Source organism: Natator depressus, chromosome 6 (assembly GCF_965152275.1).
Source record: "Natator depressus isolate rNatDep1 chromosome 6, rNatDep2.hap1, whole genome shotgun sequence".
Taxonomy (NCBI): domain Eukaryota; kingdom Metazoa; phylum Chordata; order Testudines; family Cheloniidae; genus Natator; species Natator depressus.
In genome coordinates this window covers 41,733,249-41,751,617 of record NC_134239.1, presented here as the reverse complement: position 1 = coordinate 41,751,617, position 18,369 = coordinate 41,733,249, and the positions used below count along the sequence as shown (strand labels likewise).

Sequence of the window (18,369 nt, the reverse complement as noted above, 5' to 3'; positions counted from 1 at the left end):
ACCCTATGTGTATTGAGGCCTAAAATCTTTATTGCATATTTACTAGCAGTTCTAGAATTGCTTCTTTGTGTGATTATATTGAGGAAGTTTTTAGAGAGAGGTTTCTAGTTATTATAAAAAGGAAATTATTCTAATCTCTAATTCATACACTTTAAATTAATTTAGATACAACATAGAAGTTTTATTTTACTATGAATTTTTCAAAGAGATTTTTCAAACTATCCATGAAAATTTAACCAGGATACACTTCAACATATTTTTATTATTTAAGCACAAAACAATAGTATTCTTTTAAATAAAAGAAAGCATTCTACACAGTTTTGAGTTTTCTAAGACCTAAATCTACATGAGGCTAACAATCCTATTCATAAGTGGAAAATGTGGCTACTTTGACAGACCCTGGTTCAATAACAAGTATGCAGGTCGAAGTTATCACACAGTTTTGGATGTGAATTCAACAGCAGGGTAATGACAGTTGCCAAGGATTTGTACTTGCTGTCGCTTAGTACCAGTGTTGCCTGTCAAATTGTCTCCTTTTTCTTATACAGAAGCCATAGAATTTTTATGGATAGCAATTACTTACAATATACAATGAAGTACATCAAATGTAACAACCACTCTTTAGCCCTTCATTATTTGGTCGTCTTTTTGTTATATCTAGTCATCCATTTTCACCTAAATTATTTATTTATACTGTATATTTGACAAGCATATATTTCTTGCTTTATATTTTTGGAGCACTTAAAACCTTGCTCAAGAGATATAGTGATTTATTTTAATATTAATTGTATTTTAAGCTAAACTATATCTTATTACTATTTTAATAGTAGTTAAACTTCTTGTTGGACTAACTGCAACTAGTACAATCTAGATGCCAAGCTAGTTTATATCTCTCTAAATATTTATCCGCATAAAACATTTAAATAATTGAAGTATTGAGACTTAGCTATAACGGAAGTTCACATTGCTAACCTATCTTCCTCCAGGCATCATATACATGTTTATATAGACTTGCACTGATATTATTTTGTTTTGCCACCTAATTGTCTACTGCAAATAACTGCATTAGTATAACTTTGTATTGACATACCATGCCATCCTAGTAGATTTATACCTTTATCATTTTGAGTTGATACTGTAATGTACTCTCCATTGATTGTACTCCCATTATTTCATTTTATTTTGGTCTGGCATTTTTTCTGCAAGAGGCTTGCACTGACATCGTCATAATACTGTTGTGATAACACTATGTCCAATTTCAATGAACAAGAAAGTTACGACACAAATTATAAAGGGGCCCCAGGATTTTCTTTTCCCTCCCAGTCCAAACGAAAGACTCCCCATATTTGAGACAGAGGAAGGAATGCAATAAGAACCATCTCTAACAAAATAGGATCAGCACAGCTGTTACGAAATCAGCCAGGTAGAGGAGGCTTTCCTTTTAGCTTATCTGCAAGAGCTGCTGCATGTAGGCCACCCCGGTCCAAATTTAAGTTTTCAGTGTTGGTTATGTAGGCAACTATGAATATAAATCAAGCCATACTTTAGCTACACTAGAGACGTGGTGAGAAGAAAGAAAAAGGTACTACTGGCATGGGGTACATTGTGAGGAATGGGCTCCACAGCGGAGAGCATCTTATAGAAACAAGTAGGAGAGAACAAGGGGCAGGGATTTAAAATAAGCAAGTGGGGGGGAGTTTATTTTGCTTACAATGTAATGTAAACACAAACTTTATTTAAAAATTAAACTACGGATATTGAAAGAGAGATGCCAAACATAACCCCTCAATTCAAAGGCAATCAATGCTTTTATGTTACAACCATTTCCTCAAAACTTTGTTTTTTATCTAGTTAGATTATAAACTCTTTGGAAATAAAACAACAGGAAACAATGTAGGAACCACTAACTGGGCTAAGTGACTTAAGAGTATCGTATTACCAGTTCCTCTCCTGAAGCACTGAGACAATATCGTGATAAGTGTATAAACTAGGGCTGTCCAAGTGATTAAAAAAATTAATTGAGATTAATTGCACTGTTAAAAAATAATAGAATAGCATTTATATAAACATTTTTGGATGCTTTCTACATTTTCAAATATACTGATTTCAATTACAACACAGAATACAAAGTGTACCGTGCTTACTTTATATTTATTTTTGATTACAAATATTTGCACTGTAAAAAACAAAAGAAATAGTATTTTTAAATTCACCTCATACAAGTACCATAATGCAATCTCTTTATCATGGAAGTTGAACTTCCAAATGTAGAATTATGTACAAAAAGATTGCATTAAAAAAATGTAAAATTTTAGAGGCTGCAAGTCCACTCAGTCCTACTTCTTGTTCAGCCAATCACTCAGACAAACAAGTTTGTTTACATTTGCAGGAGATAATACTGCCCGCTTCTTGTTTACAATATTACCTGAAAGTGAGAACAGGCATTCGCATGGCACTGTTGTAGCCGGCGTCGCATAAGAACATAAGAATGGCCATACTGGGTCAGACCAAAGATCCATCCAGCCCAGTATCCTGTCTACCGACAGTGGCCAATGCCAGGTGCCCCAGAAGGAGTGAACCTAACAGGTAATGATCAAGTGATCTCTCTCCGGCCATCCATCTCCATCCTCTGACAAACAGAGGCTAGGGACACCATTCCTTACCCATCCTGGCTAACAGCCATTAATGGACTTAATTTATGAATTTATCCAGTTCTCTTTTAAACCCTGTTATAGTCCTAGCCTTCAAAACCTCCTCAGGCAAGGAGTTCCACAGGTTGACTGTGCGCTGAGTGAAGAACTTCCTTTTATTTGTTTTAAACCTGCTGCCCATTAATTTCATTTGTTGTCCCCTAGTTCTTATATTATGGGAACCAGTAAATAACTTTTCCTTATTCACTTTCTCCACACCACTCATGATTTTATATACCTCTATCATATCACCCCCTTAGTCTCCTCTTTTCCAAGCTAAAAAATCCAAGCCTCTTTAATCTCTCCTCATATGGGACCTGTTCCAAACCCCTAATCATTTTAGTTGCCCTTTTCTAATGCCAGTATATATTTTTTGAGATGAGGGGACCACATCTGTACGCAGTATTCAAGATGTGGGCATACCATGGATTTATATAAAGGCAATAAGATAGTCTCCATCTTATTCTCTATCACTTTTTTACTGATTCCTAACATCCCGTTTGCTTTTTTGACTGCCGCTGCACACTGCGTGGACGTCTTCAGAGAACTATCCACAATGACTCAAAGAAATTTGAGTCTGATTAGTTGTAGCTAAATTAGCCCCCATTATATTGTATGTATAGTTCGGGTTATTTTTTCCAATGTGCATTACTTTACATTTATCCACATTAAATTTCATTTGCCATTTTGTTACCCAATCACTTAGTTTTGTGAGATCTTTTTAAAGTTCTTCACAGTCTGCTTTGGTCTTAACTATCTTGAGCAGTTTAATATCATCTGCAAACTTTGCCACCTCACTGTTTACCCCTTTCTCCAGATCATTTATGAATAAGTTGAATAGGATTGGTCCGAGACTGATCATTGGGGAACACCACTAGTTACCCCTCTCCATTCTGAAAATTTACTATTTATTCCTACCCTTTGTTCCCTGTCTTTTAACTATTTCTCAATCCACGAAAGGATCTTCCCTCTTATCCCACGACAACTTAATTTACGTAAGAGCTTTAGTGAGGGACCTTGTCAAAGGCTTTCTGGAAATCTAAGTACACTATATCCACTGGATCCCCTTGGTCCACTTGGTTGCTGACCCTCTCAAAGAATTCTAGTAGTTCTGTAGTTTCTGCATCAGAGTGTTGCTCATTTAAGACTTCTGAAAGCATGCTCCACTGCTCATCCCTCTCAGATTTTGGAAGGCACTTCAGATTCTTAAACCTTGGGTTGAGTGCTGTAGCTATCTTTAGAAATCTCACATTGGTACCTTCTTTGCGTTTTGTCAAATCTGCAGCGAAAGTGTTCTTAAAATGAACAACATGTGGTGGGTCATCATCCGAGGCTGCTATAACATGAAATATATGTCAAAATGCGGGTAATACAGAGCAGGGGACATACCATTGCCCCCCAAGGAGTTCAGTCACAAATTTAATTAATGCATTATTTTTTTTAATGAGTGTCATCAGCATGGAAGCATGTCCACTGGAATGGTGGCCGAAGGATGAAGGGGCATACAAATGTTTAGCATATCTGGCATGTAAATACCTTGCAATGCCAGCTACAAAAGTGCCATGCAAATACCTGTTCTCACTTTCAGGTGACATTGTAAACAAGAAGTGGACAGCATTATCTCTTGCAAATGTAAACAAACTTGTTTGTCTGAGCGATTGGCTGTACAAGAAGTAGGACTGAGTAGACTTGTAGGCTTTGAAGTTTTACATTGTTTTGTTTTTGAGTGCAGTTATGTAACAAAAATAAATCTACATTTGTAAGTTGCACTTTCATGACAAAGATTGCACTACAGTACTTGTATGAGGTGCACTGAAAAATACTATTTCTTTTGTTTATCATTTTTACAGTGCAAATATTTGTAATCAAAAATAATACACACTTTTATTTCAGTTACAACACAGAATACAATATATATGAAAATGTAGAAAAACATCCAAAATATTAAAGAAATTTCAATTGGTATTCTTTTGTTTAACAGTGCGATTAAAACTGCGATTAATTGCAATTAATTTTTGTAATTGCAATTCATTTGTTTGAGTTATTGCTTGAATTAACTGCGATTAATCAATAGCCCTAGTATAAACTATCAGATAATTAATATGTTTGTTTTAATAAAAAATGCTTACTTCTGTTCTAGGATTAGCCCTATGCCAGGTGTGCTGTGTTAAAATTATCAAGTTTTGTTCATATCTTGTTAAAATACAGCATATTGTCTCCAACCTCTGTTCTCTGCAAAACAGTAGGAGCTTACAAAAAAGCATAAAACTTTGTTTGTTAGTGAGCCAAGGATAAACTTTCTTACAGTTAAATAAATCTTCCAAGAAACAAAAATGTGTACATACAGTAAATGCACAAACCCATTCGTTAATGAGTACATGAATACTTGCTTCATTCACTATGCATCTTGTAAGGTAAGTTGCAGAGCTCCTAAAGCTTGTAGAAGAGGACTTTCTTCGATTTCCTAAGGTGTGTAGGAGAAGGGCTCCATTCTGCTTGAGGGATAGGGCATCAGGAGTGGACCACAAAGTTGACTGTGATTCCAAGAGCTCCAATCTCCCAATTTTCCCTTTTATTAAGGGAAAAAATAAACTTCACCAGATTTAAACCTGTTACAGGTACACTTGCTGCATGATGGGGGAGGCAGAACCAAGGATACAGTGGCCCCATCCCCCCGCAGCTACCCACAGGATGGGTAGCCCAAATAGGGAAGTAAGGGTGGTACCTTATGCCCTCTTATGCCTTTGCATGGCTTGTATGACACATAAGGATTTGCCCCTTAAATATACATGTGCAACATCTTGTATCTTTAATCATGTTTGTATATTTACATAATTTGTATTGCTATAATGACTTAAATTGACTACTAGGGTCCTGGCTTGGCATTCCTGTTCCCCGCATGGCTGGGGAATTCCAGGAGAAGGACTAATATCTAACCAAATGAAAAAATCTGAAAATCTGAAGAAGAGAAGGCCTTTGTTTTTAAGGCTTCAATGCCACAAATCACTAATTTTGAGATGATTAAAAATCTAGATAAACTCATAGCTCAGAGTGAGGTATAGCTAAAACATTTCTGCATATCTGCAATGTTCTGAGGCACTTTTCAGATTGATTAAAAGAAAGTAACAGTAAATGTTACTGTGCAACCATGAAATTATATTTAAAAATTATTTTCAGCTTTAAACTGTTGCTAATAAAGTTATTTTGCTCAATTATATTCTTTGCAGCATATCACAAAATACCAAATTAAAAATCTTACCTTGGCAAATGATATAAGTGGGAAGAAGATGTGATGACTTTATTCACAAACTGCTTCACTACTGTAGTTTGTGCACTGTTATGACATGAAGACGTTGATGAAGTTAAGAATTCATTATTTCTTTGTGATGCCCCAAAAGTTGGATTGCAAGGTGCATGAGCACTTACTGGCCTTTTGTCATTTGCCATTTCCTGTTTAGAAATGTCAAAGGCAGTAATTAAAATTAATGCAGAGGTTTTTTCTATTAACAGTTATGACTGATGACTCTGATTAATTAGCCTGAACCCAACCCAGTAGTGCTTTTTCACATGAGTAGTCTAACTGAAGCCAGTATTGGGTTTCTGAACATAGTAAGGTTCGGTTTGGATGCAGACAGATTGTATTTTTTATGTATTTACATTCTTAGGGAACAGAATTTGGAGCTGGTGAGGAACAATAGCAATATGGAGGCTTAAAGAGAGAGAGAGAGAGGGATAAAAAGGTCTTCTCTACAGAGCTAGATTGGCGGAATTATCCAGAAATCGTAAAGGCTTGTATATGAGGTTTTGTAGCTTATTAACAGTTTATTGCTGAAATTCATTTGGAAGGAATATTATTTCATTTATTATGAAATGTTATTGTGAAAGCTATATGCAAGACTTTCCAAAGTATAGGATTAAAGTGTTAAAAAATTCTTTATATATATATAAAGCTAACAGAGGGGAAGCAATTGTAGTATGGTATGAATTGCTCATGCTCAACCATGCAAAATATCAGAGTCAAAAGTTTATGTCTTGATCCCAAGAAGTGCTGAGTATCCACAACTCGTGTTAAATCAATGGGAGCAGTAGATGCTCGGCAACTCTTAGAATCAGGCATTTACAGATTAAGACCCCAGTCCCACAAATAATTACTCTCATGCTTAATTTAAAGCATGTAAGTAGTCCCATTGGCACCAGTGAGACTACTCACATATATAAGTCTTTGCAGGATTGGAACTTTTAGTATATGTTTCAAATAAATATTAAATTATTTATTTCCAGAATGCAGAAACTGTGGAGCAGATCCTCATCTGCTGTATGTAGATTTCTACCTATTTTAGTCTTCAGAAGAGTGTGGGAGATGTCAATATTTACAATATATATATATTGTGTGTCTCTGTCTACATGAGCAGTATCATGCTGTCTCTTACACAGAAGGAAAGATTTCAGAGTAGCAGCTGTGTTAGTCTGTATCCGCAAAAAAGAAAAGGAGTACCTGTGGCACCTTAGAGACTAACAAATTTATTTGAGCATAAGCTTTTGTGAGCTAACTCAGTCCTGGATGGTTTTATAGATCCCGAGGAAGGGAGACAATGACTCCGACTCAATTGCCAGTGTTTAATGGATAAATCCACTGCGTGAAGTCTACCTCTGGCCTCCCTAGTGAGATGCTTAAACTGGATTGACTAGGTTCAGGAGTCCCACAGAAGACAAAGTAACTTTGAGATGGATAAAAAAAGCTGATTTCAGAGTGGGGAGACAGTGACTGAGGGTCAGACTGAGGCAGAGACTCCAGGGATGAAGTCTGCCTCACCCAGCTCCAATGTTGGAAGTACCTGGGACAAGTGGGACCTATTTAAGCTTACAAGGAAAGACTAAGGTTTAGGTAAGATAATATGTGTATAGACCTTTTGTTGTTTTAACCCTTTCCTCTCTGTTTGGTACATGCCTGAGGTTACGTAAATAATACTTTGTTTCAAAGAGGCTGTTTTGAATCACTGTATTTTCATATCGATCATAGACTCCCAAAGAGAAGTCTATAACAGGAATCAAAACCCAACTAGATCTGTTGGGAAACACTTGCTAAATAGAAAAGGAGTACTTGTGGCACCTTAGAGACTAACCAATTTATTTGAGCATAAGCTTTCGTGAGCTACAGCTCACTTCATTGGATGCATTCCGATGCATTGGTAAATAGTGATGCTAAGACCTGGAGACAGTCAAAGAGTGGAATGAATTGCAGGATTCGCCTCTGACAGAAGTTCAGACATAGCCCTGTCACTTGGAAAGGTTGCCCACCCAGAGACTGAGAGAGGGTACAGCTCATTCTGAACTGTGACAAACCTATTGTGTGAAAAAAATTAATGTTCTTGTAGCCTCTTCTATTAAAATGGGGAACTGAAGTTAAGGGGCAACACCTGTAGTTCAGAATTCAAAACGATCTGCTTCCCATGTTCTCATAGTGGTTTTGGTCACTTACCAAAAAATAATAAACAACAATAATAATAATACCAGTACCTAATGGGAAAGCTAAAGTAAACTTTATTAATTAATCCAAGTAATTATAAAATCCCTTTTACAAATGAGGCTACTGACATGTTTTTAAAGTAAGCCAGATTTAGCACTATAGTTGTATAAAAACTAACTACCAAGCGGATAGCAATAATTTCAGCATTTGCAAATGTTTTCTTTGTTTGCAGTGTGAACCCCTAAAAACACAGGCTAAATAAAGAAAAATCACCACCTGGGAAGGATTTTTGAAATCGGGCTCTTTAAGCTACAGTTTATAATCACTCAGGGCCATATTCTGCTACCCTATGTCATGAGGAGTAATATCGTACTCCTTAAGTAGTCCCATTGGAATTAATGGGAGTATCTAGATAGAAAGGAAAAGGAGGACTTGTGGCACCTTAGAGACTAACCAATTTATTTGAGCATGAGCTTTCGTGAGCTACAGCTCACTTCATCAGATGCATACTGTGGAAACTGCAGAAGACATTATATACACAGACACCATGAAACAATACCTCCTCCCACCCCACTCTCCTGCTGGTAATAGCTTATCTAAAGTGATCATCAAGTTGGGCCATTTCCAGCACAAATCCAGGTTTTCTCACCCTCCGCCCCCCCACAGACAAACTCACTCTCTTGCTGGTAATAGCCCATCCAAAGTGACCACTCTCTTCACAATGTGTATGATAATCAAGGTGGGCCATTTCCTGCAGAAATCCAGGTTCTCTCACCTCCTCACCCCCCTCCAAAAACCACACACACAAACTCACTCACCTGCTGGTAATAGCCTATCCAAAGTGACCACTCTCCTTACAACCTGCATGAAAATCAAGGTGGGCCATTTCCAGCACAAATACAGGTTTTGTCACTCCCCCACTCCCATACACACACAAACTCACTCTCCTGCTGGTAATAGCTCATCCAAAGTGACCACTCTCCCTACAATGTGCACGATAATCAAGGTGGGCCATTTCCAGCACAAATCCAGGTTTTCTCACCCCCCCCCGAACACACACACACACACAAACTCACTCTCCTGCTGGCAATAGCTCATCCAAACTGACCACTCTCCCCACAATGTGCATGACAATCAAGGTGGGCCACTTCCAGCATAAATCCAAGTTTAACCAGAACGTCGGGGGGGGGGGGGGGAGGAAAAAACAAGGGGAAATAGGCTACCTTGCATAATGACTTAGCCACTCCCAGTCTCTATTTAAGCCTAAATTAATAGTATCCAATTTGCAAATGAATTCCAATTCAGCAGTTTCTCGCTGGACTCTGCTGAATTGGAATTCATTTGCAAATTGGATACTATTAATTTAGGCTTAAATAGAGACTGGGAGTGGCTAAGTCATTATGCAAGGTAGCCTATTTCCCCTTGTTTTTTCCCCCCCCCCCAGACGTTCTGGTTAAACTTGGATTTATGCTGGAAGTGGCCCACCTTGATTGTCATGCACATTGTGGGGAGAGTGGTCAGTTTGGATGAGCTATTGCCAGCAGGAGAGTGAGTTTGTGTGTGTGTGTGTTTGGGGGGGGGGGGGGGTGAGAAAACCTGGATTTGTGCTGGAAATGGCCCACCTTGATTATCGTGCACATTGTAGGGAGAGTGGTCACTTTGGATGAGCTATTACCAGCAGGAGAGTGAGTTTGTGTGTGTATGGGGGTGGGGGAGTGAGAAAACCTGTATTTGTGCTGGAAATGGCCCACCTTGATGATCACTTTAGATAAGCTATTACCAGCAGGAGAGTGGGGTGGGAGGAGGTATTGTTTCATGGTGTCTGTGTATATAATGTCTTCTGCAATTTCCACAGTATGCATCCGATGAAGTGAGCTGTAGCTCACGAAAGCTCATGCTCAAATAAATTGGTTAGTCTCTAAGGTGCCACAAGTCCTCCTTTTCTTTTTGCGAATACAGACTAACACGGCTGTTACTCTGAAACCTGTCACTAGATAGAAAGACACAGCACAAAATGCCAATGGTGACAGAATCTGATCCCTAGAAAATAGAACATGAAGTCTTTATTCTTTGCTTCTGGGTTTTTAGTTAGAAATATCCTTGAACCGACTGTGACACAAGTTGTTACCCTTTTCCTCACTAAAAGGTCAATGTGGCAGGTGGGGCTGCTTCAGCGTGTTAGTCAGGGAGCAGGCCAACAGCTGGTTCCAGCAGGTCTGCCTTTGACACTCTTTCTAGCCCTTTTAGGCCTCTGGAGGTATGTCTACACTGCCATGTAAACTCAGGGTTAGCAGAACTTGAGTTAGCAGACCATGGGTTTGTTAATCTAGGACTTGATGGTCTACACTCATTTGTAACCCCAGGTTAGGAACTGTTGAATCCTGGGTCCCAACGTGGGGCTCCAGCATCTACAGTGCATTATGTTGGCCGGAGTCCAACCACCCATAACTCATACTTCCTAGCACCCACTGCTCTAGCCCTTTGTTTGTGATGCAGGAAAATCTGACTGCCCACCAAACTTGACTGTCCAGAGGACAAAGAAAGTCGGCGAGTGCGATTGTGGAATACTTTTGGCAGACTCCCAGAGCATGAGTCTTGTCTTTGTCACCTCTTTGTAGAAAAACTTCTGAAGGGTCCAGTCCTGTTGTGGGACTTGCACAACTTGAGGCCCTGATATACTGACATCTAAAAAGTGCTGAAAGATTTCATAGTTCAACCTATTGCTCTCAAAATTCCTACTTTAAACACAAACTTCTCCTGTATTAATGCATAATATCTGGCATTTTGCTATGTAGATCTACTGCATATGTAGTGTATTTAATAAAAGTTTGTTATACCATAAAATGCTAATTTGTATGCTACTGTATTTCTCTATAGTAATAGTTATAACAGTGCATTACACTTCATCATGCAACACCTTGATTATTGTAACCTCCTAAATTCTGGCCTTGACTAGTGTGTAGAGTCCTTCACAGACACAAAATTTTCATCTGCATCCTATCCGCAATCCGCAAAAATTGTCCGTGGATATTGCAGGGCTGTGCCAAGCCCCTGACCCCCAGCCACATCCCACTTCTCCTTAGAGACCTCCTGCCCTGCCACCCGCTCCGCACCTGCCATACCTCCTTCCCTGCCCTGGGCAGGGAGGCTACAATCCTGGGCCCTCGTATGCAGTGCTACCCTCCCAATGGGGGGATCAGACACCCTTACACAGCCGCAGTGGCTCTAAAACATACAGACCCAGCCGGACAGACAGCAGTGACATCTATTCTCCTCACAGAGCCCGCCGTTCCCACCTGCTCGTTTAAAGTACACCTCTTTCAAAATGGTGCTCGGCTCACTGCACAGGAGCACAGGATATGTCTACCCTTCTGGGTATATCTACCCTTCTGGGAATTGTAGTTTACCTCCTCCATCCGAGCAAGCTGGGGACTACAACTCCCAGAACGTGCAATGGGCTATTGCCACATATCGCAGCCTGCTGCTGCATGATTCAGAGAGCTGGGCTGGCGCCTGAGGGCTGGGTGACAGCCATTCTGTTTGTGTGTGCTGCAGACCCATGCACAAATACAAAATTTGTAACCGCCTCTGATCCATAATCCGCAAAAATGGTGGATATCCATGGATTTGCAGGGCTCGACTAGTGTGACCTTTACCCCCCTCAAGTTCATTTAAAAGGCAGCTGCTAAGATAGTTTTCTTTATCCATTATCCTGATAACATCTTTTTCCCCTTTGAATCAATCCATTAGCTTCCCTTCTCTGCTACCTCAAATTCTTGTCCTTATCTTCAGGGCCTTTCTCAGTTTAGCCCTGCCCTACTTACTGACTCTATTATCTCACTGTGTTGTCATCTGCTCCCTGGATTTCCTCATCAATGCCAGCATTGATGATCCATTTCACCTACAGAGCCTTCATGCTTTCTTCCATGCTGTCCTGTATGAATGGGTCATCCTCCTCGAAAAGACTGATAAAACTGCTACCTTATTCTTCAAATCCCTCAAGATTCACTTCTACAGAATACTGCCAAATTATAATGGCTAGGCAGGTGATGCGCTAAGATTATTGCTACTGATCTGCTCATTAGTCTCCATTCACAAACAAAAACAACAAAACCTCTGTACCTACAAATTGTGTACAAGGCTAGACTATTAAAAAATAACCTTGAATTGCTGTTACGCTGTCCTCCCTTCCTTCCCCGCCCCCTACCCACTTCTGTTTCTTTCTTCTTTTCATTACTACTTTCCTTTACATCTTTTCACAAATAGAATGTTAGTTCTTTGGAGAAAGGACTGTCTGCAGCATACGTCTATACAGTGTCCAGCACAATGGGGACTCAACCTAGAGGCACTACTGTAATCCACATAATAAACAACAATAATAAGGAAGAGCCAATCCATTCTATAATCCACAGAAGTGTATACAAACTGTGTATCTGAAATACAGTTTTATGTTAAAACAGTTTACTCTTGTAGTCTATACTAAAAAAGGCAAGAAATACAAATTGCAATTACTAATTTATTTATCATCTACATTTTTTCATTTTACCATAGTTATCTTCTGTGATTAAAAATGAAACAAAATAACGTCTCTCAAACATGCATTTCAACCACTGAATGTTCCTTAGAGGACTGTCCTTTTGAAAACAGCTCTGCTATGTGACTAGTCTTGCAATTTTTATTCTGTCCTAACTCAAACAAAACTGGAATAGAATACAATGGGAGTTTTGCCTGAGCTAGGACTAAGGACTTTGGGAATGTGTTTTCAGATAGTAATGGGCAGGTAGTAGGTAGAGATATCAGACATATTTAGTGGTAACGGTCAGAGGCAAGTAAGTAGATTTAACTGTTCTTTATACCAGAAAATACTATTTTTTAAAGAAGAAACTACAACAGAAAACAAATGTTAAACAAAAGTATAGTAGAATTCATTCTATACTTCCAAAGAAAATAAGTGCATCAAAGCCAATTAGCCCAATGCCCCCTCCCACAAACACATGGGAACATACCCAATTATCTTGAAAAAAGCCAATTAAAAATAAAATGAATAATCTGAATACCAAAACTTCTATAATTCATTTGATAATTACATTTCTCCTGAAGCTGCTGTTAATGTAAACTGTGAAATACTGTCTATCTATCATGTTTATAAGCATCATAGACAACATACTCATTCCTCTGTTGTCTTTAAATGTTACATTGCAGTTTGCACTAACAAGTAATCAGAATGACATTAAACATGCCTATTTTTGATACAAGTCTTCAGATAACATTTAGAATCTTCAAAAAACTGAATATTCATTTTATGTTCATCAGGATAAACATCCGGATAGTCACAGGGATCCTTTTCTTTATTCTGCCATTACAAAAAAAAAAGTAAAGAAAAAGAAAAAAGGATATTATGTTCATAGAAACAGAAATGTAGGGCTGGAGGGGAGCTCAAATGTCATGTGGGACTGTGTCAAAAGCCATACTAAAATCAAGATATGTCTACAGTTTCCCCCATCCACTAGGTCAGTATCATAGAATCATAGAATATCAGGGTGGGAAGGGACCTCAGGAGGTCATCTAGTCCAACCCCCTGCTCAAAGCAGGACCAATCCCCAACTAAATCATCCCACCAAGGGCTTTGTCAAGCCTGACCTTAAAAACGTCTAAGGAAGGAGATTCCACCACCTCCCAAGGTAACGCATTCCAGTGTTTCACCACCCTCCTAGTGAAAAAGTTTTTCCTAATATCCAACCTAAACCTCCCCCACTGCAACTTGAAACCATTACTCCTTGTTCTGTCATCTGCTACCACTGAGAACAGTCTAGATCCATCCTCTTTGGAACCCCCTTTCAGGTAGTTGAAAGCAGCTATCAAATCCCCCCTCATTCTTCTCTTCCACAGACTAAACAATCCCAGTTCCCTCAGCCTCTCCTCATAAGTCATGTGTTCCAGTCCCCTAATCATTTTTATTGCCCTCCGCTGGATGCTTTCCAATTTTTCCACATCCTTCTTGTAGTGTGGGGCCCAAAACTGGACACAGTACTCCAGATGAGGCCTCACCAATGTCAAATAGAGGGGAATGATCACGTCCCTCGATCTGCTGGCAATGCCCCTACATATACATCCCAAAATGCCATTAGCCTTCTTGGCAACAAGGGCACACTGTTGACTCATATCCAGCTTCTCGTCCACTGTAACCCCTAGGTCCTTCTCTGCAGAACTGCTGCCGAGCCATTCGGTCCCTAGTCTGTAGCGGTGCATGGGATTCTTCCATCCTAAGTGCAGGACTCTGCACTTGTCCTTGTTGAACCTCATCAGATTTATTTTGACCCAATCCTCTAATTTGTCTAGGGCCCTCTGTATCCTATCCCTACCCTCCAGTGTATCTACCTCTCCTCCCAGTAACCCTGTCAAAGAAGGAAATTGAGTTAGTTTGGTATGATTTGTTCTTGACAAATCCATGTTGGCTCTTACTTATCACCCTATTATTCTCTAGCTGCTTACAAATTAATTGTTTAATAATTTGTTCAAGTATCTTTCTAGGTACCGAAGCAAAGCTGACCGGTCTATATTCCCCTGGGTCCCCTTTGTGCCCCTTTTTAAAGACAGGTATTATGTTTGCCCTTCTCAACTTTCTCCTCTGGAACTTTCCCATCCTCCATGATTCTCAAAGGTAATGGCTAACAGTTCAGAGATTATTCATGATTAATTACTCATGATTAACAGCAGTTCATTACATGAGTGTGCATGATGTGAATGTGTACAGGAGTGGCTGAGAGAAAGGAGTTTCCCCCTCCCCTGCATAATCCACATAAGGTCCAGGCACAACTGTAGTCTTGGCACTCAGGGGGATCAATGGGGTCTCTTCCATACTGTCCCAGAAGTGCATATTGTTGGTCTATGTATTGTTGGCCCTTAGAAAAAAATCAAAATATAAGATTGTTTGTATTACATGCTTTTGTAATTTTAAAATGGGTCAGGTCACAAATTGAATATGTCCTCATTACTGTTGCAACCCTGGAGGACTAGTTGGATTATAATGCTGGGTATATACGTTTGAGATATGTCATTCTCAATCTAATGAAGAGTGAAATGTTGCTGGTGAATATGTTTGTCACCATGAGGAAGCATTCTTTTCTACTACACTTACTAATGTGGCACCTTTGGAAGTCAAGAGCCAGGTTAAGAACCTTGATGTCATTTTCAACCATGCCCAATTGCCAGACTTGGTATGGAAATGTTTTTACTGGTTGCACAATTTTTGTAGGCAGCCCTCTTGATTACCTTTTTCTCCTGAGACTGAGGCTTGATTATTTTAAATCCCTCATAGTAGTCACTTAAATTCTATGAAGAATGCAACAAAACATCTGTTCACAGGACTGAGCACATTTATACTGATGTCCATCCTACAATATTTATATTACCTGTCTCTACAGAGTCTAATGCTGCACCAGCTGGACTCAGTAGGGCTTCAGCTGTTGATTTCAATGGAAGCAGAAGTAATGTAGGCCAATAATTATAGAGTAATAGAATCACAGAATGTAGGACTGGAAGGGACCTCAAGAAGTCATCTAGTCCATCCCTCTGAGCTGAGGCAGGACCAAGTATATCTAGACCATCCCTGACAGCTCTAACCTGTTCTCAAAAACCTCCAATTGCAGAGATTCTACAAACTCCCTTGGAAACCTATTCCAATACTTAACTATCCTTATAGTGAGAACATTTTTTCCTATGATCTAAACTAAATCTCCCTTGCTGCAGATTAAGCTGATTACTTCAAGGAACATGGAGAACAATTGATCACCATCCTCTTTATAAGAACCTACAACATATTTGAAGACTGTTATCAGGTCCCCCCTCAGTCTTCTTTTCTCAAGACTAACCACACCTAGTTTTAACAGTTTCCTCCTAGGTCAGGTTATCTAAGCTTTTTACCATTTTTATTGCTCTCCTCTGGACTCTCTCCAGTTTGTCCACATCTTTCTTGAGGTGTAGCACCCAGAACTGGACACAGTACTCCAGCCGAGGCCTCACCAGTGTGGATTAGACTGGAACAATTACCTCTTGTGTCATACATACAAAACTCCTGTTAATTCACTCTTGAATGATATTAGCCTATTTTTTTTTTTTGCAACTGCATCACATTGTTGGCTCATATTGAATTTGTGATCCACTATAACTAGAGCTTTGTGTCTGTCACAGAGGTCGCAGGAGTCACGGATTCTGTGACTTTCCCTGACCTCCGTGACTTCTGCAGTGGCCAGTGTGGGTGACCGCAGGGCTGCCCAAGCAGCAAGCTCGGGGAGCAGCTGCTCAGATGGCCCCGGGGACAGTCACACAGGCCGCTACTGGAGCAGCTCTGCGGCCAGCCTCTCGGGCGGCACCACAACCAGCCGCACCGCCCACTGCTTGGGCTGGCAGCTGGTCCTGGGGACTGCCCGAGCAGCGGTTCCAGGCACGGCTAGAGCAGGTTCCCAGAACAGCTGCTGCTCCTGCGGCTCCCAGCAGTGCTCCCCGGGGCAGCCAAAGCCACTGCTGCTCCGGTGGCTCCAGGCAGCGGTCCCCGGGGTAGCCAGAGCATCCAATGCTCTGGCAGCCCCCAACAGCTGGTGCTGCTGGCTGCGGGCCCCCTTCCGCAGTAGTGGCCCCCCAGGGCACCCCTGCAGCAGTGGCCCCCCACAGCAGCGGCCTCCTGGGGTGACCCCTGCAGCAACAGCCGCTCAAAGATTTAGTCAGGGGTATTTATAGTATAAGTCATGGACAGGTCACAGGCCATGAATTTTTGTTTATTGCCCATGACCTGTCTATGACTTTTACTAAAAATACTGTGACTAAATCGTAGCTTTAACTATATCTCCCAGATCCTTTTCAGCAGTACTACTGCCTGACCAGTTATTCCCCATTTTGTAGTTGTGCATTCGTGAATAGATTTAAGCTAGACCTATCGGCTAGGTGTTTTTAGAGTTAAAGGCAGGGATCTGCTGTATTAACAACCTTCTCTTTGAGTATCTACCTGGAGGGTGTCTGTATTCTCACTTCACCCACCTTACAGGGACTCTACAACAGAATGAATGACCAGGTTTGAGATGTGGAATTAGAGGTTCATAGAACAATATAATCCTAGTCTTTAAGGTCAGAAGGGACCATTATAATCGTCTAGTCTGACCTCCTGCACAACGCAGGCCATGGAATCTCACCCACCAACTCCTGTAACAAACCCCTAACCTATATCTGAGCTATTGAAGTCCTCAAATCGTGGTTTAAAGACTTCAAGGTGCAGAGAATCCTCCAGCAAGTGACGCGTGCCCCACTCTGCAGAGGAAGGCAAAAAACCCCCAGGGCCTCTGCCAATCTGTCCTGGGGAAAAATTCCTTCCTGACCCCAAATATGACGATCAGCTAAACCCTGAGCATGTGGGTAAGACTCACCAGCCAGACACCCAAGAAAGAATTCTCTGTAGTAACTCAGATCCCACCCCATCTAACATCCCATCACAGGCCATTGGGCATATCTACTGCTAGTAGTCGAAGATCAATTAATTGCCAAAATTAGGCTATCCCATCATATCATCTCCTCCATAAACTTATCAAGCTTTGTCTTGAAGCCAGATATGTCTTTTGCCCCCACTGCTTCCCTTGGAAGGCTGTTCCAGAACTTCACTCCTCTGATGGTTAGAAACCTTCGTCTAATTTCAAGTCTAAACTTCCTGATGGCCAGTTTATATCCATTTGTTCTTGTGTCCACATTGGTACTGAGCTTAAATAATTCTTCTCTGTCCATGGTATTTATCCCTCTGATATATTTATAGATAGCAATCGTATCTCCTCTCAGCCTTCTTTTAGTTAGGCTAAACAAGCCAAGCTCATTGAGTCTCCTTTCATAAGACAGGTTTTCCATTCCTCGGATCATCCTAGTAGCCCTTCTCTGTACCTGTTCCAGTTTGAATTCATCCTTCTTAAACATCGGAGACCAGAACTGCACACAATATTCCAGATGAGGTCTCACCAGTGCCTTGTATAATGGTAATAACACCTCCTTATCTCTACAGGAAATATCTTGCCTGATGCATCCCAAGACGGCATTAGCTTTTTTGACGGCCATATCACATTGGCGGCTCATAGTCATCCTGTGATCGACCAATACTCTGAGATCCTTCTCCACCGCTGTTACTTCCAAGTAATGCGTCCCCAGTTTATAACAGAAATTCTCGTTATTAATCCCTAA

General features: G+C 40.4%; 1 protein-coding gene across 1 annotated transcript in view; it reads right to left on the bottom strand.

The window, feature by feature from the left end:
• The window catches only part of DCDC1 (doublecortin domain containing 1), a 418,614-nt gene that overhangs the window by 369,130 nt on the left and 31,115 nt on the right, over positions 1-18,369 (bottom strand). The window contains exon 2 of the mRNA XM_074955137.1: positions 5,950-6,140. Coding sequence (XP_074811238.1) covers positions 5,950-6,140 — 191 coding nt within the window. The remainder of the gene's footprint in view (positions 1-5,949; positions 6,141-18,369) is intronic.